At 31.5% G+C, this 23,830-nt stretch overlaps 3 protein-coding genes across 3 annotated transcripts; all 3 read right to left on the reverse strand.

Moving 5' to 3' along the window:
- Positions 1-445: 445 nt before the first annotated feature.
- Positions 446-7,989, reverse strand: LOC143057431 (achacin-like). Its single transcript, XM_076230736.1, has 5 exons — positions 7,920-7,989; positions 4,010-4,207; positions 2,136-2,328; positions 1,348-1,452; positions 446-668 (listed from the first exon to the last, which is right to left on the reverse strand). Exons 1-5 carry the CDS (start codon positions 7,987-7,989, stop codon positions 446-448), a joined length of 789 nt encoding a protein of 262 aa, XP_076086851.1.
- A 4,141-nt stretch (positions 7,990-12,130) lies between these two features.
- Positions 12,131-13,478, reverse strand: LOC143057432 (aplysianin-A-like). The gene is made up of 2 exons (XM_076230737.1): positions 13,467-13,478; positions 12,131-12,899 (listed from the first exon to the last, which is right to left on the reverse strand). Exons 1-2 carry the CDS (start codon positions 13,476-13,478, stop codon positions 12,198-12,200), a joined length of 714 nt encoding a protein of 237 aa, XP_076086852.1. The 3' UTR covers positions 12,131-12,197.
- A 13-nt stretch (positions 13,479-13,491) lies between these two features.
- LOC143057242 (uncharacterized) lies at positions 13,492-23,620 on the reverse strand. Its single transcript, XM_076230512.1, has 5 exons — positions 23,429-23,620; positions 15,688-15,880; positions 15,005-15,109; positions 14,006-14,221; positions 13,492-13,607 (listed from the first exon to the last, which is right to left on the reverse strand). Exons 1-4 carry the CDS (start codon positions 23,454-23,456, stop codon positions 14,095-14,097), a joined length of 453 nt encoding a protein of 150 aa, XP_076086627.1. The 5' UTR covers positions 23,457-23,620; the 3' UTR covers positions 13,492-13,607; positions 14,006-14,094.
- Between the last annotated feature and the right edge of the window lie 210 nt (positions 23,621-23,830).

A 23,830-nucleotide genomic window follows, 5' to 3' on the forward strand; every position in this document is an offset into this window, starting at 1 on the left:
TGATATGACCTTCAAACTATTTTGATTGGAGCGTCACTGGTGGGTTTTATGTTTTGATGGGAAAAAACGCGCGTCTGATTTAGCAAATGCGGAATTAGTATAACCTTATAAATCATATGTGTAAAATATATTATCGGGATGGTATACACTTTTGTATGTAAATGAAATTAAAAAATTGGACAACGTTTTGTAGTAACGACCACCCCTTTTTGTCAACAAAAAGTTGACAAAGAAATACCTAAATTTTTTCCGCTTGAAAGTGGTTTTATACATGTTAAACTTTTATGTTCCGCAATGCGCGCAAAAACTATTAGCAATCAATAGAAAATTAAATATAATTATTAGATTAGGATAAGAATAATCGGTATATACACCCTAACAGCTACATACAAGTATATGTCTGTAATAACCAATTTGGGAAATATCAATTTAAATCTGATTGAATTTATACAACTAACCTTCGACTTTCATTTAAAAACCTCTCAAGTAACGTAGTAGGTATTGATTGAAACCCTTTCGTCACAGTTAGGACTTCAGACTCTTCATTAGATGGAGGATAGTCTACTACTTGAACAGCTGCACTAATATCATATTCAGCAAATCCTGATGTTTCTCTTATATACTTTTGTGCTTCTGGTGTTAGGAACTTATTATACAAAGACGTGATGCTACAACAATGAAATAGGCAATGAAAAAAAATGTTTTATACTGAACAACCATTTATGTACTTGTAAATTATCTTTTTAATATATGTTTTCATAATTTCTTTTCATAATTTATCAAATGATGGAATAATTCATGACCAACTTGTCTAATTCTTGTTAGTTTTGTTTTTAATGAAACGTTTTGTAGATTTTTATTGCATTTTCGTGTTCTTTTATATCAATGGTTTCATTTTTCCACTAATGAATTTGACTGTACTTTTGTTATCTTCTGTTTTTTGTTGATCTTGCGACAGTTTTCTCCAGTGTATAATGTAGGACATTCTTATTACTTGTTAAATAAATAAACATATAATTTCTCTTATTTTTTAGTGTGAATTCACATTACGATAAGGCGTGTCACGGTACTTTTCTATCCCAAATTCATGTACCGGTTTTGATGTTATATTGGGTATTCTCATCGGATTTTGTCTAATGCTTAGTCCGTTGCTGTGTGTGTTTCATTTTACTGTTGTGTCGTTGTTCTCCTCTAATATTTAATACGTTTCCCTCAGTTTTATTTTGTTACCCCGATTTTTTTTTTTGTCCATAGATTTATGAGTTTTGAACAGCGGTATACTACTGTTGCCTTTATATACAATGTGTGTCCAATTATAGGCCTGTTGCCTTTGATAACTGTTTATACCTTTGCTTATATATTTCTATGCCATCGACATCTTTGATATAGAACCTTTTGACATCTTCTGGAACATTGGTCGTTAATACATCTGTGTTGTTCCTAAACATTTCCCTAAAATAAATATACAGTAATGATTAAAAAAAGGGGGGACGAAAGATACCAAAGGGACAGTCAAATTCATAAATCTAAAACAAACTGACAACGCCATGGCTAAAAATGAAAAAGACAAACAGAAAAACAATAGTACACACGACACAACATAGAAAACTAAAGAATAAACAACACGAACCCCACCAAAAACTAGGGGTGATTAAACTTCACAAGCTAAATATTCTGTAATTGTAGTTTTGGTCTACCTTTCAAACAATTTAAATCTTAAATTACATAACAAAGAATGTTTGATATCAAGTAAACCCGCAGTTCATTTATTCAGAATCAATATTGTTATAGTTAAACCAAGTTATCAATTACTGAAAATTGCATATAATCGGTTGTCCCACTGTCTATCCTACTAAGCCCAGCTCTTAATAAAACATTGCGAAATCATGATCTGCTTACCCATCCAGTGCACCTGAGATAAACTTCAATTTGGGAGTGGGTTCGTTTAGCTCAGTCTGTTCTTTTTTATATATAGTTTTATAGCTTTGTTTGTCTTCTTTTAAATTTTCGTTTTTTTCCGAGACCGTGTCGTTTTTTCTTCGATTCATGAGTTCTGATTGGTCAGTTGGTATCTTTTACTCATTTATATGAATTCGTATAATGAACATGAAATCTGACTTGCATTTATTACGTACCATTTAAGTTGATCAACTGGTTTTCTTTCATTTGAGTGCAATATATACGGTGTTTTAAATCCACCTAAATCTTGATGACGCAAATGTGTTCCTCGTACGGCAACAATAGTATCGTTTGATGGTCCTATGCCTAACTCAAATTTTTCTACTCGTAGTCCTAGTTTTCTTATGGTATCATGGAGTAACTTATGCGCTGAAAATGTACATTGCAATGAATAAAGGGTATACAAGAGTTCGGGTTTTTTTTTATTTATAGTCTTTTGACATTCACTATCACAGTCACTAGCATGGGTAATTTTACTGTTTGCAGCAAAATATAACAAATTAAACAAAATTTTATTGGTGAATGGATGCTACTGAAACTGATAGAAATAGTTGAAAACAACACCGTTACAATATTCATTTCTAAACTTTTGAGTAAACCTTTCGCCATAAAATATTTCATGCTGAGAATATTTGCTGAAATATACATTTGTACACCTGATTTTTTCTATAATCTCCAGTGTTTTCAAATAAACAATAGCATATGTTTAATGCTTGAAAAAAAATGAAAATATGACATCAGGCAAAACGTAGCTGTCATTTATCAATTTTCATGGAATTCTAACTTTTTGTTTTCCAAGATTTAAGAAAGGAAATACTTTTTTTTTCCAAGATTGAGGAAATAAATTAGATCTAAATGAGCCAATACAAAATATTTAGGCAAAGAAAGTCGTAAACACTATGCAGAAGACTATAGATTGAGCATCACTAACACCACTAAAACAGGCGTTCAGCGCATGCGCAACGGAAGAGTATCAAATGAGAGTCAATAGATACCAGAGGGACATTCAAAATCAGAAGTCGAAAATAAACTGACAACGCCATGGCTAAACAAAAAGACATACAGACATACAGACATACAGACAAAGACAAGTACACAAAACACATCGACTTAGAAACTCCACCAAAGTTGATTTCAGGTGCTGAAGAAAAGAGGGACGAAATATACCAAAGGGACAGTCAAACTCATAAATCTAAAACAAACTGACAACGCCATGGCTAAAAATGAAAAAGACAAACAGAAAAATAATAGTACACATGACACAACATAGAAAACTAAAGAATAAACAACACGAACCCCATTAGAAACTAGGGGTGATCTCAGGTGATCCGGAAGGGTAAGCAGATCCTGCTCCACATGTGGCACCCGTCGTATTGCTTATGTGATTACAAATCCGGTAAATAGTCTAATTCGGTAGGTCACATTCATGAAAGGGAAGGGGATTGTAGTTACGACGTAAGGAACATATCCGATATAATTTGTGAAACGGTTATTCCATAACCATGATAACGGTCAACCAACTCGTGATGGCGTCCGTAAAATTTACGAAAGGTAGGCATATTCTGCACCACATGTGGCACCTGTCGTATTGCTCATGTTAGTACACAGTCAAATTTCGTAGGTCACATTCGGGACGGAATTGAAGTTACGACATTAGGATCAAATCCGCATTCATCTATGAAACGGATATTTCATAACGGTCAACCAATTCGTGATGGCGTCCGGAACACTTAATTACGATGTGATGATTTCAAAATTCCCATTTGAAACTATTGGTTTAATAGCTACCTTATTAACAGCAACCCTCTATCAAGGAAAGAATGATAGAAAAATCAAGCCAAGGAATATCCTTTCTACTGGAAGATATATATTCCGTATACAGACGCCTCTGCTTTACATAGAAACTGATTGCTTTCAATTAAGAAGCTGACACCATTTTTCGTCGTAGAGTTTTGACACCTGCAGAATCCTGCACTATGGCACCCGTGTTTAAATAATTGCATGTACATGTATTTAATTTTTTTTAACATTATTCTTAATTGAAACTTACACTTAGGTTTAAACCTTAAAGCACCCAATTCTACATTGATGTCAGGTATTTCAGGAAATTGCAGTGTGTAACATCTTCCACCTACTCTGTCTGAGTATTCGTATATAGTAATTTTCTGATTTAGATTTCTCAATCTCCATCCAGAATATGTCCCAGCTATACCGGCACCTATTATTGCTACGTCATCACAACGCTTTGCTTAAATTACAAGATTGTAGAAAAGAAGTTAGCGAGTAAAGTTAATTATATTACAAATGTCAAAAGAAATTACATTTACAAGCAAAACTAGCTATATAGCATATTCTAATCATGAATGTTATCAACAGTTTACATACATGAAGGGCACCTTTAATATAAAATATATCGGACATGCTAAGGGATTTGCTTTAAAGATTGAAATATTGTTTTAATTCAAAGTGTTCATCTTGATTCATGTGCTTTTCATATCTTATAAATAATGAAAAAATGGAATTCGTTATAAATTAAATCAAAGCAAATCAAATAGTTTATTGTCGTATAAACTTTACAGTTTGTGACCAACATGTAGTAATACAATAAACATAAAACCACATTAGTTAACTAAATACATTACCCCTTTGTCATACAAGAAAGCTTTATCAACTATCAAAACTTATTTTTGTTGCCATAGCTTAAAGTAGAAAGTAAAATAACAAAAATACCGAATTTCGAGGAAAATTCAAAACGAAAACCACCTAACAAAATTGAAGAATTAAAAGCTAAATCAAATTAAATTAACTCATCATAGATATCAGGACTTAATTTTGTACATACGCCACACGCGCGTTTCGTCTACAAAAGACACATCAGTGACGCTCGAATGGATAATAACTGTCATATTCCTGCATGGTTCTCGTTTTGAAAATGTTGGATTAAACATGGTTTTATAGCTAAATAGTCTTCTGAATTTTATATCACTTATAGTTTATTATAAGAAAGTCATTTTCATGTATTTTCAATATATTTTCAATCAAAAAGATACAACTGCAAACACAAATATTTTCTGTTCAATGGGTCCAATATCTCAACTTAAAGTGCTCAACATAGAATCTGAATTTTGAATTGATTTTAATGAAATAAACAATATTTGATTGATTGATTGGTTAATTTATCTATTTATTGACCACCTTAACTTGAAATATAAACATGAACAATTCTACCTTAACCTTTATCAAATTTGTGTTTAAAATATATTTCACTGCCTAGACGCCTGCTAATCTCTTTGCCGTTTGAGGATGCAGACAGATTACGAGAGAAAATGAAAGTTGCCATACATTTTGATTGTTATTAATTTTTGAGGGTATAAATATAAAAATAAATATTTAATCTATGAAATAGAACTCATCATACAAGGATTAAATTTTGTTTGCACGCCAGACGCATGTTTCGTCTTCAAAAGACTCATCAGTGACGCTCGAATCCAAAAAAGTTAATAAGTCCAAATAAAGTACAAAGTTGAAGAGTATTGAGGACCAAAGTTCCTAAACGTTTTGCTAAATACAGATAAGGTAATCTATTCCTGATGTAGAAAGGCCTTAGTATTTCAAAAATTCAAAAGTTGTGTAAACAGTTAAATATATAAATATTACCATATCAATGATAATTCATATCAGCACTGTATGAAACTTGACAGTATGAAGATTAAACCATTTCTTATGAATAAATCTAAAATTTTGATTTAATATCGGAAAATATAAAATTAATTTGTACTCACTACGAAACAGGAGAAAAGCTCGGCAGGGCCTCGCTTTTCGTCCTGTTTCTACAGCTCATACAAATAAATGTTATATTTTCCGACAACATACATTTTTTGTATATTTAGAAGTGTAACTTACAAGAATGACGAAAAGCCTCAATCCTGACCACAGACAGTAAGATCAAAACGTAAGCTAGTTTCCACATACACATATCGAGTGTGACAGTTAGAGACAAGAGCACTTTGTTTCATGAAACAATCTTCTATTTATATTTATTGAAATATATATCCTATTATTGTTTTACTTTTGCATATTCAGGTTTTATAGATGGTTTCATAATCGACAAGTAAGTGTAATAATCTATGATAAAAGTTAAATTCAGTGGGTTATATTTTTTTTTATTCGAACAACAAGGTGGCTAGCCTTCATGGTGGTGGCAATATTCAGGAGCATAAATGTTAGCTTGGTCTGTAATCAAATACCTTAAACACCGAATATCGTATGATTGTTTGATGAGTTGTTCTGTTTAGTTTGCCACTATTTCGTGCGATTTATTTTTGTTTATGTAGAATTCTTACATGATAACAAACGCCGAAAATTTTATACTGACATGGCCGGTCATTCATTTGTTTTTGAGTATCAGTTATCTCCCCGAACACAGATGTTTTTCCTGACGAGGCCATCGTATTCGTGTTCATCTCGGACACCTTCTCTGATACTGTATATCGGATTCAACCCTCATTTAGACATATGGTAACATATAATGACTAGAAGGTGAATATCAATTATAGGGTCACCAAGTCAGAGGGCAAGGTTGTTATATCAAACTCCAATTCACCAAAATAAATGTAAAACTACACGATATGACACAACCATTGTTCTTTTTCCTGCTGATACAAACATCAATCTATTGCATACTTTTAATTCGTATTGAATCATGTTTCAAAAAGTGATTATTTTCGGAGGTATGTTTCATTCTTCATCGATGAGATTTTCATGATTCAAAATATTCATTATTATTGTTGAAGAAAGACAAATAAATTGAAACAAAATTAAATGAATTCTAATAACATAATCGGTACAAATTTTTCTACACCAGAAGCGCATTTCAACAACACGTCTCTTTAGTGATGCTCGAGGTTAACTATTCGAAAATCCAAAGCTTATTAAAAGAATGAAGAGATATAAACCAAAACAGGACAAACACTTTAGCCAAAGCGGGACAAGGAATCTGTAGCCCTTTCACAAAAAATCTTAAGTGTAAAATTTATCGCAAGTCTAAAATATTCCTTAACAATTCAACTAAAAAAAAAAAAAAAAAAAAAAAAAAAAAAAAAAAAAAACAATTCAACTAAATATTTTTATCGTAAGATTAATTTTACACTTAAGATTTTTTGTGAAAAGGGCTACTGAGCTTTGCATGAGGGAGATACATATTTCTTTTAAAATAGTTTCAAAAATTTTGTTACATACAGCAAATTTTAAAAACAGTTGAATCCGTAATTTCATCTTGTAACGTCTGTTTTACATTTTAAAATTTCAAAATTATAATAAGAAATACATTAGAAATATACAGCAAAATTCCTTGCTTTGTAAAAGCAGGAACAAATTAAGGTATTGAATTTTAGCAGAACTTGTCATATTCAATCCAAAAACGTTAGCATAGAACACAGAGCATGGAAGATCTTTTAGAGTTATTACGGGAATTCAAATTCTTTCTAATTATTTATCAACTTGAAATTTACAGTTCACCGGTGTCAAAACAAGTTTCAAAGTATACAAGTAAACAGACAGAGAATGTTCATGTTATGATATTGTCTCTTATTTAAAGTGCAGTAAAAGGTATTTTTCTAAATTGGTTAACTGTTTAATGTTCTTTTAACTTAAAAGTTCAATAAATATTAAACACATTTGATCTAGACCAGTAATATTTCTTAATAAATTCAAACATGTACAGAAATTCTATTCATATTTTTTTAATATATATTCATTTAAAAAGTAATTATTCCATATGACTTTTCAATCAACAACACTCTATATGCTAATTGTATTAAAAAAAAACGTAAGTGTAAAATTGGAAAAATTTACCTAATGAAGTTGCACAAAAGAGCACAAGAAAAGGTCAAAAAACAACTTCATCTTAGGCTAATAAGTAGAAATATAAACTGTTCTAAGAATGGAAATGTCAGACATACTATAACCCAATGCTGATTTAAGTGTTTGACAACCTTGAAGGGTTACAAACTCAACAGGTGGTGTTTTCATTTATACCTGATATGAAAATATCAAAAGCATTTTTCAGATCGACATTTAGAAGAAAGATGTTTACGAAAAGCCTGCATTTTCCACTAATTTAATAATATTTATTACTGTAGATTCAGAAATCATTGCGTTCATTTTTTGTTTGTTATTGTGGTTGATCTTATACATTGTTGCAGAAATTTCTGGTTTTATTTCCTGCTCGTCGCAATGGAACACATATTTTCTTTTATATTATGATGTCGGTTTTTTATATATAGCATATAGTTGATTCATAATAATGTTCAAAATGTCATGAGGTAAATAAAAACATATAAACAACCATATCTACAATAAAACCATTCTACAGGGCGGGTCATCATATTTGATTGACACTGTATGTGCCTAAAAGACGTTATGAAAAAATATTTCATCTGACTCTTTGTAATTTAGTTATAAAATGATGTAATACACTGGGAACAAGTGCATTTCTCAGAACCTTTTACAGTTTTGTATAAAAGAACTACTGCTTCACGTTTGCTCTATCGTGATGAAAATAAGATACATTTGATCTGAAACATTTCAATGACATCTTATGGGAGTTGTTGCCCCTGAATATTTAAATGTAAATCTTGAACATTGCTAGTACGTTTTTCTAATGACACATCTTTGATAGTTTTTGTTAAATGTTTTTTTTTTACCACATTCATCTATAGCTTGACACAGTGTATGAACACGTATCAAATACTACCTTTTACATCCCATACTAAGTGCGTTTTGGTATTGGAAAGAGTTAGGGATGTTTTGTTTAATACAAATTGCCAACATAGATACAAATATCTTGTCTTAAGGAGGATAAATCCTACTTTGTAAAATATCACTCTGATTCAAATAAACAATCTGGAACTGTCATTATCAGAATGCTTGATTTCTTTATCTGTCTTATAACTATATAGCTGATGTTCTCTCACTACAAATTTAAACTTTGGAGATTGTGTTGAACGCATCAATCTCATTCAACTTGAGGTTTAAGTTACATCAGATACAGTTAAGTCTGCCTCATATTTTGACTTCAAGCAATTGACAATGTGGGTTGTTTGAAAACAAAGCTCTACAAACTAAAAAGATGATTTATCTTCCCAATTGTGAACTTTTTATTTCTTTATTACGACTTGCATACGGAGAATATATCTCCCAAATGAAACGCTATTTCAGAGCGTGTATTTTCTTATCAAGACTTCATTGATAGAGGGTTCCTGCTCAAATGGAAACTTTTAAACCAAGTGTTCTAGATGGTGAATTTGAATCATCCCTTCGTAAGTTTTACGAACGGCATCACGAGTTGGTTGACCTTTATGGAATATCCGTTGCACAGGTGATAGCGGATATAGTTAAAAGAAGAGTGGTATGAGACAACTCTCCGTCCCAGTCTTAATTTATAAAAGTAAACTATTACAGGTCAAAATACGTCTTTAACACGGAGCCTTGGGTCACACCGTACAGCAAGCTATAATTGGCCCCAAAACAAATTACTATTGCAAAACCATTTAAACTGGAAAACCAACGGTTAAATCATATAACAAAAACGAGAAGTGAGAAACACTTATTAACCACACCAACAAACGACAGCAACTGAACATCATGTTCATGACTTAGGACAGGTGCAAACAAATGCAGCGGGTTTAACGCTTTTGATAGGTATCAATCTTTACCCTTAACGGAAACAATATGATATGTTCTTTATGTCGACACTATAATCCTGTCCCCTTTTCCCGAATGTGATCAAACGAGTTAGTATTAATACCTGGCTTGTACTAACATGATCAACACTGCAGGTGTCATATGTTGAGCAGGATCTGAGATCGTGTTCGTGTTACTAAGTCTTCAGTTTCCTATTTTCTGTTTTGTGTACTTAAATTTGTCTGCAACAGTTGTTTTGTTTTTTTTTTTTTTTTTTTTTTACGGGTTTTGTTTTAGTCATGACGTTGTCAGTATTTACTAATGAGTTTGAATTGCGCCTCTCTTTTTCCTACATTTAACTTTGTTTGGTTACATATAGCGATAGATCTCGTTTAAAGTACCTGAAAAATTGGACGACGAAGGCTTATAAAGCAATAGAAAATGAAAACAGTAAATTCGAGAGTGGAAATACAGTACGAAGTTGAAGAGCATTAAGGACTAAAATTCCAAAATGTTTTGCCAAATACAGCTAAGGTAATCTATGCCTGAGGTAGAAAAGCCTTAATATTTCAAAAAATTCAAAATTTTGTAAACAGTTAATTTATAAATATTACAATATCAATGATAATTCATGTCAGCACAAACAGTGCTGAAAAGGTTCAAATAAAAGTATTTATTTTTCGTGCAACGTTCATTACAGAAATTATTTCACGTCAAACGTGAAACTATGTCTTATTTCACGTTTTTTTTTTCGTGCAAGCACCCCCTTGAATTGCTTATAAACCAATAGAAAATGAAAACAATAAATTCGAGAGTGGAAATGGGGGATATTTCAACGAGACATCATGCCGACCAAAGAGCAGATAACAGCCGAAGACCTCCAACGGGTCTTTAACACAGCGTTAAAATCCCACACCCGAAGGCGGACTTTATCTTTCCCCTAAATGTAAATGTGTATAAGCTTTTTGAATATGGTCGTAATACTCCAAAACATACAAATGAGCTAAACAAAAACCGTATACAACACTAACAAAGGCCAGAGGCTTCTGCCTTGGGACAGGCGTAGACATGTGGCTGGGTTGTACATATTTGTTGGGAGGTTCAATCCTCCCCCTATACCTCTAGCCAATGTACAATATACAAATACTCAGCAATACGCATAGTAAAACTCAGTTTAAAAGAAGTTCGAGTCCTATGTCAGAACAGGTAACAAAACAAACTATGCAAAATGACAATATTACATAAATAAACAAAAAACCAGCTTCAGGAAGTTCCAGATCTAGACCGCAGTCTGAATTAGAATCAGGTTGGTGCGTCTCTTTGCTTTATCTATACTATTAAACGAGAAGACCTCATTTTTGGTGTCGCTTCTTTCCACAATAAATTAATCAACACGCCTCTGTGTCCTATAGGTACAGTGCATAGTCGCATTTGTCATCCATTCATATGATTATTCAGATTGAGTTATTTTAGGAGAAAAACGAGACAAAAGGCATCCGGGTATTGTCCCGTCATTGTACGAAATTTTAAGTCAGATTAGACTTCCGGTTTGCGTTTTTCTGTATACTTTGAACATACATATACTACGAATAAAGTGTATTTTCAGAATTTTATCTGCTATCATTTTCAAGTTTACTATCCACGGCAGTCACAGAGTTTATTAAATAGAGAGGGTCTGTATACTATATCAATGATCACCATGGATCGATTAGTAAACTTAGAATTGAAAGTAAATACGCTTTATTTATATAGTAATGAATGTTCATAATATACAGATAAGCGCTAAAATTATTCATGTGAACTTTTGATACTTTTTCTGAAATTCTCCAGTCATTAAATCTTTTACAAAATTCATTGATTACAAAAAAAAAAGAAGATGTGGTATGATTGCCATGTTGAGACAACTCTCCACAAGAGACCAAAATGACACAGAAATTAACAATTATAAGTTACCGTACGCGTACGGCCTTCAACAAAGAGCAAAGCCCATACCGCATACTCAGCTTCAAAAGGCCCCGAAATGACAATGTAAAACAATGCAAACGAGAAAACTAGAGGCCTTATTTATGTACAAAAAATGAACGAAAAACAAATATGTAACACATAAACAAACGACAACCACTGAATTACAGGCTCCTTACTTAAATAAATGTTCATAACATACTAAATGGATGTTCATATTGAAATTGATAGAAAACCAAAAATTGTGAACTTTGGAAATAAAGGTGGATGGTAAAAAAAAACATTTTCCTGTCTCCAATAACCTATGACTTATGATATTTTTGCTCAAATTCTCCAGTCATTCTGTATTTAACAAAATTCTTCCAACAACACTTTACATACTGATACTTTAAACTACGCTCTGAATGCCCGCGATTTCGCGGGTGTGTTCTAGTAAAATTTTAATTTGGAATGTGTGTTTTAAGAGTGAATGATGTCTCAGACTATTTCTTAATAAGGCACTCTTATTTATATCTTATGTGTTTATTTAAATGTCATCATAAAAACATACGGATCAGGAAATATTTGACCAGTAATATTGTTTATTAAAGACACTAGTCTAACGCTTTACTTTTCAAACCAAAGTAAGGCATAGCGAGTTCGACTGCTTGTCGCGCTCCATCTGTCCAATATGAGAAAGAACGAGAATTAAAAGCATTAGACACGACAAATACGTCATCCTCTTTTGACGGTTTCGTCATCTGTTGTTCCACATCCGTCCATATATACCCTGGCATCCACTCTTGCCATGCTCCACCGTACGGGTAATTATCCCAGAGACTTATAACTCCACTTATTGGCTGCGGTATAGCGTTTAGAGGAAGTTTATAGATGTGACTGGGGTATTTATTTGTAATATTAACCATTTCCTTCCCCATTGGGAACGCGATATCACCATCAGTAACATCACCATTTTCTCTTTCAACCAATTCCTTCCAATAAGATATATGTATTCCAACATCTGTGTACATTGGCTGTAGTAATGAATTTAATGGTTTAATTTTTGATGTTCCGAAATCGTATGTTTGTTTTAATGGAGTATCTGATATAACATAATCGGCGTAAAAGGGGGAATTTCTCCACCATGGTGAACTGTAAGAGAGATAGAATTTTCCTGCATTAGCGTCTTTCACTGCTTGGGTTATGTACTCTCTAATATGTGTTTGATACAAACCCAGCCACTGAAGCCTTTCAAGTGATAATCTATTGACTGCAAGAATTACTTTTTTAGCACACTTCTTTATAAACGGCCTATTCTAAAAATATATAGTTAGTTGATGTTAATGTTTTAAGCATACTTTTTACATGCATTCATTCTTTGACATTGCAGTATGTGTTATTGTATTAGTTGTACGCGTGTCATATGCTATTTATCAGTTTATTAATTCGACTAAACGGTACAATGAAGAATAAACAATAAAATGTATGACAGAAATGTAGTGAATTGTATTGTCTAATAGTATACTTTTTATCATTTGGCTTATCGAGAGCAGTTCAGAAACTAAAATACTAGTTGAACTCATTTGTTATTTATGCACTCTGGTAGATTTTGGACAATCTAGTATATTACATATCGATCGAGACATTTTCAATACAATAGAGACCAAATTATACGAAAATGCTAGAATCATAAATAATTTGAAAAAGGTCGAATAAAGGAAATTACAGAGCATTGAGGACCCAAATTTACTAAGGTGTTGTTTTTATTTTTTAAACTTATTGTATAAAAAATTATTAAGAATTTATTTTTATTAATGAATGTTTTGTTCAAGCAATTTCCATTTGAGCATTACAGGTATTATAGTTAGAACATATTAGCGTACACTTTCATTCATTTAGTAATAATTATCGTAATAATGCGTGTCCTCCCATTTCTGGTAATCGTTGGTTCAAAATACAAATTATGAATCCCGCTTTTTGATTTCCGAATTGCTTTCAGGTGGTGATTTAGTTTGATATTATGCCTGGCAAGAAAACAAGATAAAAAGGAGATGTCACCATTTAATGTAGTATTATAGCTGACTATGCGGTATGGGCTTTGCTCATTGTTGAAGGCCATACGGTGACCTATAGTTGTTAATGTCTGTGTCATTTTGGTCTTTTGTGGATAGTTGTCTCATTGTCAATCATACCACATCTTCTTTTTTATATTTTCTTTTACTCATCAAATAAAGGTTCTCAAATACACAATTTCGAAAAGCGGCTGAAACAAGAAAGATAAAATTGATTTTACTTGAATATAATTAAAATCATCATAGATACCAGGAATGAATTTTTGTATTATAAACTAGACACGCGTTTCGTATAGAAAAGACTCATCAGTGACGCTCGAAACACAAAAAGTTGAAATGACATGTCTCACCTTTTACTTTCACTTAAAAACCTTTCAAGGAAAGTCGTTGGTATAGATTGGAATCCCTTTGACACAGTTAGAACTTCTTCCTTTTCATTTTACGGAGGGGATGTCATAACTTCAACCGCTGCACTTATATCAAACTCTAACGTGTCAAAACCGGAAGTTTCTGCTATATACTTCTGTGCTTCTGGTGTTAGGAATTTATTATACATAGACATGACACTACATGAATGAGATAGAAATGAAAAATATAAGTCATTATGCTAAACAACTACTTACGTATATATGTTTTTATATTTATTTGTTTTCATAACTTAATTTTTATATTCATTACTTTTGGAGTATCTCATGTTATTCGTATTGCGCAGTTTTTTTAATTACTATGTAGTGTTTTTTAGACTTTTTTTTTATCTTTCGTGGTATTTTCATTTTTTTCTACTGCGTAGTCGTTTTTTCGTCCACAATTGATTTTTAAATGACCTAATGGAGGTATCGTTTTCTAATTTTTCATTAAAGACACTTGTTGACACCATCTAATGTAGTATTTTCTTACCATTTATCAAATAAAGGTTCTTATTGAGTTAAGCCTTCCAATTAATATTTTAAAGTGTGTCTTTCTATGTTGTGATGTTATACTATTGTTTCAGAAAAGGGAGAAGATTTGGAACTATTAAAACGCTTAATCCCGCTGTAATTGTTTACACCTGTCCTTAGTCAGGAATCTGATGTACAGTAGTTGTTGTCTCTTTATGTAGTTCATACGTGTTTTTGTTTCTCGTTTTTATATAGATTAAACCGTTGGTTTTCCCGTTTGAATGGTTTTACAATAGTAATTTTTGGGACCCCTTATAGCTTGCTGTTCGGTGTGAGCCAATGTATCGTATTGAAGGCCGTACCTTGACCTATAATGGTTTACTTTCATAAATTGTAACTTGGATGGAGAGTTGTCTCATTGACACTCATACCACATCTTCCTACATCTATCTAAAATGTATCATGTTTTACCTTTGCTTATACATTTCTATGTCATCGACATCTTTGATATAATAATGTTTTACATCTTCTGGAACATTGGTTGTTAATACATCGGTGTAGTTCTTATACATTTCCCTAAAATACATTCATAATCATCATTATAACTTAAAAGAAAAAGATATTCCTAAATATTTTGTCTTCTACATTTCAAACGTGTTGTATATTGTCTATTTGAGTGTCGTGACTACGTTAGTGAGTTTATGTTAAACTACACAAGGCTATGGTGCGCGTTCTGATATCATGTCACTTGATTTTTTCTGCCTCCTTGTCCGTTGCCGCTGTTGGAAGCTAAGACTATCATTCCCCGCAGACACCCCCAGCCCGTTAGTCAATGCTTCCGTACTTGATAATATTTAATAATTTTCTTTGGTCGTGTATTTAATTTCACGAATAATGTAATTGTGCTATAAACTAAAATTGTAACTACCTAAGGAAAATTGTACTTCTAAGATTTATTAATTAGATGTTGGTCATGTGCGATACATAAGGAACTGCCTGTATCAAAACAATTATTTTCCATCCGTTTGATGAGTATGAGGTTTTGATTTTTACATTTGATGAGAAAAACTTCGTTTGTTATTGTCTTTGGAGCGTTATCTTTGTAATTTTACTTTTTTATGTAAAAGTTTGAATAAACTGAATAAATCATATACCATTGAAGTTGTTTAACTGGTTTTCTTTCATTTGGATGTAGCTTATATGGTGTTTTATCACCACCTAAATCTTGATGACGCAAATGTTCACCACGTACGTACACAGTAGTATCCTTTGATGGCCCCTTGCCTACAATGAATTTTTCAGTCTGCAGTCCTAGCTCCCGTAGAGTAGCATAGAGTAATTTGTGCTCTGAAAAATGGAAATACATGAACAACTTTAATCCCCTTTTCTTTGATTTACGTACCATTTGAAAGTTAAGGATGTATTTAAACTCACACCCCTGATCTTGAAGGCATAAAACTTTGCTCAGTGCTCGGAGCACAAAAATCATGCTCGAAACATGAAATCCAGCAATTTGATTGGTTGATTTTCGAGTCTGAGTACAAGAATCATGCTCGAAAGTTTTATGACCGTGAGGCCTGAAGTGCTAACTCAGCGAGATTTGACTTAATTGTCTGTCCTTTTTTTGTTTGATCAGCTCTTTCATGTCTGTAAATATTTGAAAATGCCTGTACCAAGCCAGGAATATGACAGTTGTTGGGCACTCGTTTGATGTGTTTTATCATTTGATTTTGCCATTTGAATAGGGACTTTCCGTTTTGAATTTTCCTCGGAGTTCAGTTTTTTTGTGATTTTACTTTTTTTTGCCACAGAACATATTCAAAGAGATATTTGTTGTTGAAATGTTCATAGGGTGTAGTAACATTAGTAAAGTTGATATAATGAAATAAAGACAAGAGACCAAATGACACAGAAACTAACAGCTAAGTTCAGTTTGATGGTTAAATGAACTGGTGGCATTATATGATGAAATGATTTTCTGATGTTTTATAAAAAGTATAGTACCAATTTCTCTGTGCTTCTACATTTTTCCATATTACCATAAAATCAAAAACATATTCAGCGTTACATGTTGTTTTGAAAGCATATTCAAACAAACGAAACATTTTGCATTTGCAACAGTTTGCATCGAAAAACACCACGTTACTGAAATATAATTAGTTTGAGTTAATGATGTCCTTGTGTGTTTTGTATGAATAAATGCAACAGTAGTATACCGCAACAAAAAATCAAGAGACACTGTAACACACACAATCGAACTATAAGATAAAAACTGCCATTTTCAAAAGTGAAAAGTTCTAAATAATTTCCGGCTTTCTATATTCTTCTGGCGTTTATAGTTTGCTTGTCTTTCTATTAATAAGCCAAATATTATTAGAATGTAAAAATACTTGTCTTCGTTACTTTGAATTGAGGTAATGTTGTAAGGCATTTGATAATAGCCCTGATAAGAAATAAATTCAAGGAACATTTTGAATAGACGATGTGTGAAAACAAATTAAGAAAATTTGGCATGATTGCCAATGAAGCAACTATCAACCACAGACCAAATGACGTAAATTTAAACTGCTATTGAATTAAGGTTACAACAACTGGAACTAATTTGTCAATCAAGAAATCAAGCATCTTGATAATGTTAGTACTTGAGGATATTTTTTTATTTAAGAATTAAATGCTCTTTCTTGTAAATTTCCGCGCTTCATACAAAATGTACTTCGGTCAACGCTTTTACAACCCTATAAAGTTACAAAAAAAAGCATTCAATACTTATAATTACATTTTTACCTATAGGATCATGAAAACACGCCTTTTATCAAGTTTTTATTTCATTTACCTGTGCACTTTATTGTGGGACCTCGTGTCATCATGAATGAAAAGTTGCATTGTGTAATGTAATTGATTAAGGAATGTCACGAGATTGCTAGTTAGCCAATCAGAATAACGTATTATAATGAAACATACATTTAATGTAATTATTGAGAGGTTATAACAAAATATCGACATCAGATTTACAATAATTTGATAAATGGTATACTAATTGATTGCTGATAAAATGTATATTTATAATTTAGAAATAGGTTTGGTGGAACACGTGAAATACTCAGAGGTAAACCGTTACTTGTAAAGACACATGTGTAAATTATGTATCCTTTTTTGTGAATCAAAATTCAGAAAATCTTTATCGGTGGGTGATGTTTCAAAGGAAATAAAACAAACCCATGACTATTCAATATTTCTTGTTTTTGGTAAGGGTCGTTGATGTATATGCTGAGTTTCGAAGTGAATTTTCAATACCTAAGTCCACTATCAAGCAGTTTAGTGTTATTTCCATCACAAAAACGATGCTGTTTGTGGCTTCATCTACAGTATCGGCGGTATAACAACATGTTTGCTACGGTTCTAAGCAATATTTTGGACTTTAAAGATCGATTTAGCATACATGTGGTTTTCTAGAACCGTTCAGTTTTGTAATTCTAATATGTATCAATGACCATTCGCCCTAAACGCATTTAAAAACGATATTCACATCGTTCGTTTCGCGATTAGCTCGTTGCCTAACATGATCCTCAAATGTATTCTTCGGTGTTTTAAACTTGGATTTAACCTGTGTTGAATCTTAAAAGGGATTATCTGTCAAATTAAAGTTTATCGATTTGACTCAAATTCGTATATTTTATTTATTACGTTCTAAAACCTATATCTAGTTATAACACATGTAAATAAACAATGTACGATGCATGGAGTTGATCATATGTTTTTATTCCTTTAATTTTCATTAGAAATCATGTAAACTTTTAAAAATGCCAATATATGCCTCATATGCCCAAATATGGTAAAAATGTCTTATTTTGATAGACTTTGTGTAATTTCCGTTTTTTTTTCTTGAAAAGTAATCAGACAAAGATAATGTTGTTACCTGTTCGACCCTTTATCTACAATAATTGTATTTTGTCCAAACTCATCTCATCTAGGCCTCAGAACACAATTATTCTTCCCCTTGGCTACAATGCATGTTTTAGTTAAAGTCAAATTGAATTAAAAAAATTGCACTGCTACAAACATGAAATAAATTTAACTGCTTATAGACCATTATTATTCTAATAAAATATGCTTGTCCCAGGACAATCCATCAGTGCTTTTTCTTTTGGGGGCCCTATTAGCATGCCAATGGTAGGATTTGAATATTGAATAAATGACGAAGGATGATTTCTACCTTACTTTCATTTTGGCCAAATCACTACTTTCACTTTCAACAATAATTTTTTTCCAGATGTTTTACTTATTTCAATATATATGCAACTGATAGGACCACTTAAATAGTAAACATTTCAAAGAAAACAGTAGACAGATTACTTGGGAAGAAATACCCCATATAATATTTGGGAACTATATTCCTAGACCACGAACAAAGGGAATTAATTGTGATCTGAGGCCTGTATATTTAAATGCACAATGAAGATATGAAACACGTGAATTCGTATTTTCTAGGTCTGTTTGGTTTCATATTATAGATAATCCTTTTTACCGGTATAAAAATGAGTTTTTCTGGATCGTGTAAGTCAACCGAATGGTTTACACTAGTTTCAATTTCAATGTTTACATTTTCCCTTCAATAGAAGAATACGCCTATGTTATGCGTAAGCCATTTCTAGCGCATGACATAAATTGCAGGTCACTTTATTACGAATTCGATGAGTCCTATTCACCTGTACTTGTAAAAGGAATATTTAAGCATCAATGTTTGAACTCATTTTGACAAAATTAAACAAAACTTTGGTAGATAGTTGCGTCATTGGCAATCATACCCCATTTCCTTACATCTTTTTATTGGTTGCTAAAAGCAATTGTTATTTCACTTTTTCATTTACATTAATTATCGAACAAACAAAATCATATTCTTATTTTTGTTATGTCCCGTTGCTAATGCTTATTTAATGTAAACTAAATTTAATAATAAATGCAGACCAAACAGGATATATAAAAAAAAACGATATATTGGCTTCAATCTCAGACAAATACAAGATATCATAGATTATGCCGACAAATTTAATGTTGAAGGTGCAATTTTGTTTCTAGACTTTTCAAAAGCATTTGATACTTTAAAATGGACCTTTATGTACCAAACTCTCGAACATTTCGGCTTTAATAGTTCATTTATCAACTGGATCAAGACGTTATATTCTGATATAAATAGCTCAGTGTTCAATAATGGATGGATTTCTGCACCAATTAGTCTAAAAAGGGGGTGCGTCAAGGATGCCCCTGCTCTTCCATGATATTCGTGATCGCAGTTGAAATCATGGCATGTAAATTAAGGAATGATTATAATATTAAAGGTTTTGAAATCAAACTTGACCATTCAAAACATAATTTGAAAATTTCCCAGTTAGCAGATGATACCACTCTGTTTCTTAAATCAAAAAATGAAATTATAGCAGCATTAAACGTTATTGAAATATTTGGCACATTTTCTGGTCTTAAATTAAATAAAAACAAAACGGAAGGCATTTGGATAGGAAAACAAAAAAATTGTAAAGATAAAGTAGATAATATAAAATTCACAGATAAACCCGTTAAAGTGTTAGGGTTGTATTTCGGCACAAATAAAGCAGAATGCGCAAAACTAAATTGGGAAAATATGTTTGAAAAAGCAAAAAAGCTCATGAAATCTTGGGAAAAAAGACATCTTACTATCATCGGTAAAATTCTTATAATCAAATCACTTATTATTCCACAATTCACATACTTAGCAAGTATGACAGTCATAAATAAAACGTATAGCGATAATCTAGAAAGAGAACTGTTTAATTTCATTTGGAACGGTACACAAGACAAATTAAAAAGGTCAACTCTCATAGCAGATTACAGTATAGGAGGACTCAATATGATAGATATCGACAGCTACTTTAATACACTTAAATTAAATGGGTATCACGACTAATGGAGTCAAAGCATGAAAATTGGTCAATTATTCCGAGATTCTTTTTTGATAAATACGGAAAAAACTTCCTTATCTTCAAAATGAATTTAGAACTTAAAAAATTAAAACCACTTATAATTACAACTGAGTTACCAGAATTTTATCTGGATATTGTAAAATGCTGGATATGAAAAGGTGGAGGTCAAACTAAATCACCCATTAACTTCAGAGAAATACGCAAAGAAATTATATGGGGTAATAAAAACATAAAAATAAAAAATAAACCATTATTGATGCTAAATTGGATCAAAAGTTAGATAATCCATATTAATGAAATTATTGACGAAAACGGTCAAATCAACGACAAGACAATACTGCGTAAGTTAGAAATAAACACAACTGGATAGCCGAACTATCAATACTAAAATAAGCTATTCCAAAATGTTGGATAGATATCCTGAAAACAAATAAATCTGTTAAAACCCGAGTTAGTATTAACGAAAAAATAATCAGAATGAATGAATCAGAAATAAATTTAGCAGACCTTGATAACAAAATCGTCTATCAATATTTTATAAAAAAAAAACACAATGGCTCCAAACATTGGAATAATAAAATGGCAAAGAATATAAGCGTAAAACCATTACAAATTAGACACTCCTTATCATTTACAAACAAAGAAATATACACAAACAAATTTAAAGTTTATAAATGGAAATTATTTAGCTATATATTGCCGAACACAGAAAATCTTTTCAAATGAAAAATATCTAATACGTCAGAGTGTGCTTTATGCAAATGCACTGACAATTTTTAATAGACTTGTGGAATAAAATAACAGATAAAATGAAGATCATAAACTTCAGTAAGAAGATAAACTTAATAGATATAGTCTTTGGATATAAAATAGGAGACCGACATTATAATGACATAAATCTTATCATAACGTTGATAGGTTTCTCAATTTACAAATCATTTTACACGTCGGAACAAAGAACAAAATCCGCCGACATATACAACATCTCCAAAAAAGAATTTGAATTATATTTTGAAGTTAATAGATGTGTTAAAAAACGTAAAAGTAATATAATTCGCAAATTTCAAAAATTTCTTTAAACTGTTAGATTATAAAATATGTAAACATAATATTCATATATAGTCTCGAAACATAACGTAGAAAATAATCACTCAAGTATCTTTAAAATGAAATACTACAAAAATTAATGCAAAATAAAATTGATACCTCAGCGGCCGCAAAGAAAAACCCTTAAATTACACCTATTCTAAAACTTTAAATCAAAACACAATAAGGTACATATTATGGGGAAAGACGATAAATTCATATGTCGATAATAATAAACATATAATATCTTACCTTTTGATAATAATCCAAAAGCGAAAAGATTAACACATGAACTATATTATCCTTCAATCATGTCACGTTACGATTATTTGATCACACTAAGACACATGCACGATTTTTCTAAACGAGCAATATGTGTCAGGTAGATTGTATCCAATAATGAGGATGTAAAAGTAAAGGTCAAATACGGAACAAAATTACGTAATTATAAATGTGAATGATTTGCAATTATATATGCTTATATTGTATTTTTTTCTATTTGTAATTGACTAGACAATTAGTTGGATTATATCATAAGTTATAAATGTATACTTTACAAACAAATTAAACTAACAAGTACTAACAAAATTTATTATATATTACTAACGGTTAACGAGGCCGGGATAAGGTACCGGTATTTGATGTATCCACTAACAAATGTAAAAAACTATTAATAAAACATGATTTACCTTTAAAAATATATATATATCATCATTGTCTTCCCTTTATTTCGGATACAAACAATTTCAATAATAAGGATATTCCATTTGCATAGCAATAAAGAAAACATTAAGTATGTTGTAAATGATTTTTAAGCGTTAAATTTAATCAGGTGATAATTTTGACATATTTCATCAGATTCTGTATTTCCTCGTACATGTATTATAATCTGATTTAGATTACTTAAAAGTGCACGTATTCAGAATAAGTAATAGGACGTGTATTAAACTAACAGCTTGCAAATAAATATAGAAATAACGAATTAAAATCGTTTATTGTACTTATACTGTTGTATTGAAATAATTATGCAATAGGATTGAACACAAGTTATCATAATTTTTATAAATTCTTCTCCTTCCTTATATTAAAAATACAATTACATTATGAATGCAAAAGATAAACAATGAGGCATTATTATAAGTAAAAAACAAGGGGAAAAACTCACACAAAAAGTGCAACAAATAGAAGGAAAAAAAACGTTGCATTGATGTAGAAATTAACCAACACCGATTTAAAACATATATTTACAGAAGTATAAAGAATAGACTGTATGAGTAGAAGTAAATAAAGAAGCGAGAGGAATAATTTTAAAGGAATCAAGCCCATACGTAAATCAACAGGGCAATCAGTAATGATATAGCAAAGAAGACAAAAACTAAAATGGTTTAATTAAGGTGGTACCTAACACTTTCACTAGAATAGATTCGGCTCGTTTAATATTCATAAACTTTTGACAAACTATTTGCTTTGACCCTTTGACAAAAATATAAGAATTTCAAACAATTTGAACCAACCATTTTATCAGAAAAATTACACTGGTTATATAGCAGTTTGACAAACTCTAATTTTGATCATTAGGAAGCTTAATATCCCCCTAACAACACGACGTAATTAAAAACGTTTAACTGATTTTACAGAGTTATCTCCCTGTAGTGTTAGGTACCACCTTAGAAAAAGAGGAAAGACAAACAAATACATAATAAGATACACAGACAACTATAGCTTGAGCAACACTTACCCACCGAAAGAGTAGCTCCGGCGCTCCGGAATGTTAATCAATTCCATCGTAGCGATGGCACCCTTGTTTAATGAATATGCATGTCTTTAACACCGATCATATGTTCAAACTTACTCTTAGGAACGAACCTCGCAGCAGCCATTTCTACATTGATGTCAGGTGTTTCAGGAAATCGCAATGTGTAACACCTTCCACCTACTCTGTCTGAGTATTCGTATATAGTAATTTTCTGATTTAGATTTCTCAATCTCCATCCGGAATATGTCCCAGCTATACCGGCACCTATTATTGCTACGTCATCACAACGCTTTGCTTAAAATACACAGGTAGAGCAATGATATTAGCCAGCAATATTAACAACTGGCAAAGGAGGTTACATTTAAAGCAATCTTAAAGCAATCCTTGTATATTCAAATCATGAAAGCTCATATCATTTCATCATTTTACAATATATAAGAAAGACAAAACGCTATCACTATTAACAAAACATCTTGTTAATAATAATATTGCTTTAAA

This window comes from Mytilus galloprovincialis, chromosome 13 (genome assembly GCF_965363235.1).
Source record: "Mytilus galloprovincialis chromosome 13, xbMytGall1.hap1.1, whole genome shotgun sequence".
Classification (NCBI taxonomy): Eukaryota; Metazoa; Mollusca; class Bivalvia; order Mytilida; family Mytilidae; genus Mytilus; species Mytilus galloprovincialis.

Excerpts from the sequence above, each read along its gene's own strand:
- LOC143057431 (XM_076230736.1), bottom strand. The coding sequence starts at position 7,989 with ATGAAAACACCACCTGTTGAGTTTGTAACCCTTCAAGGTTGTCAAACA. Across the intron at positions 4,208-7,919 it reads TAAATCAGCATTGGGTTATA|CAAAGCGTTGTGATGACGTA; the intron begins GTATGTCTGACA and ends TTGTAATTTAAG. Across the intron at positions 2,329-4,009 it reads TTTAAGGTTTAAACCTAAGT|CGCATAAGTTACTCCATGAT; the intron begins GTAAGTTTCAAT and ends GTACATTTTCAG.
- LOC143057242 (XM_076230512.1), bottom strand. The coding sequence starts at position 23,456 with ATGGCTGCTGCGAGGTTCGTTCCTAAGA. Across the intron at positions 15,881-23,428 it reads TGCGAGGTTCGTTCCTAAGA|AGCACAAATTACTCTATGCT; the intron begins GTAAGTTTGAAC and ends TCCATTTTTCAG. Across the intron at positions 14,222-15,004 it reads ATAGAAATGTATAAGCAAAG|TGTCATGTCTATGTATAATA; the intron begins GTAAAACATGAT and ends TCATTCATGTAG.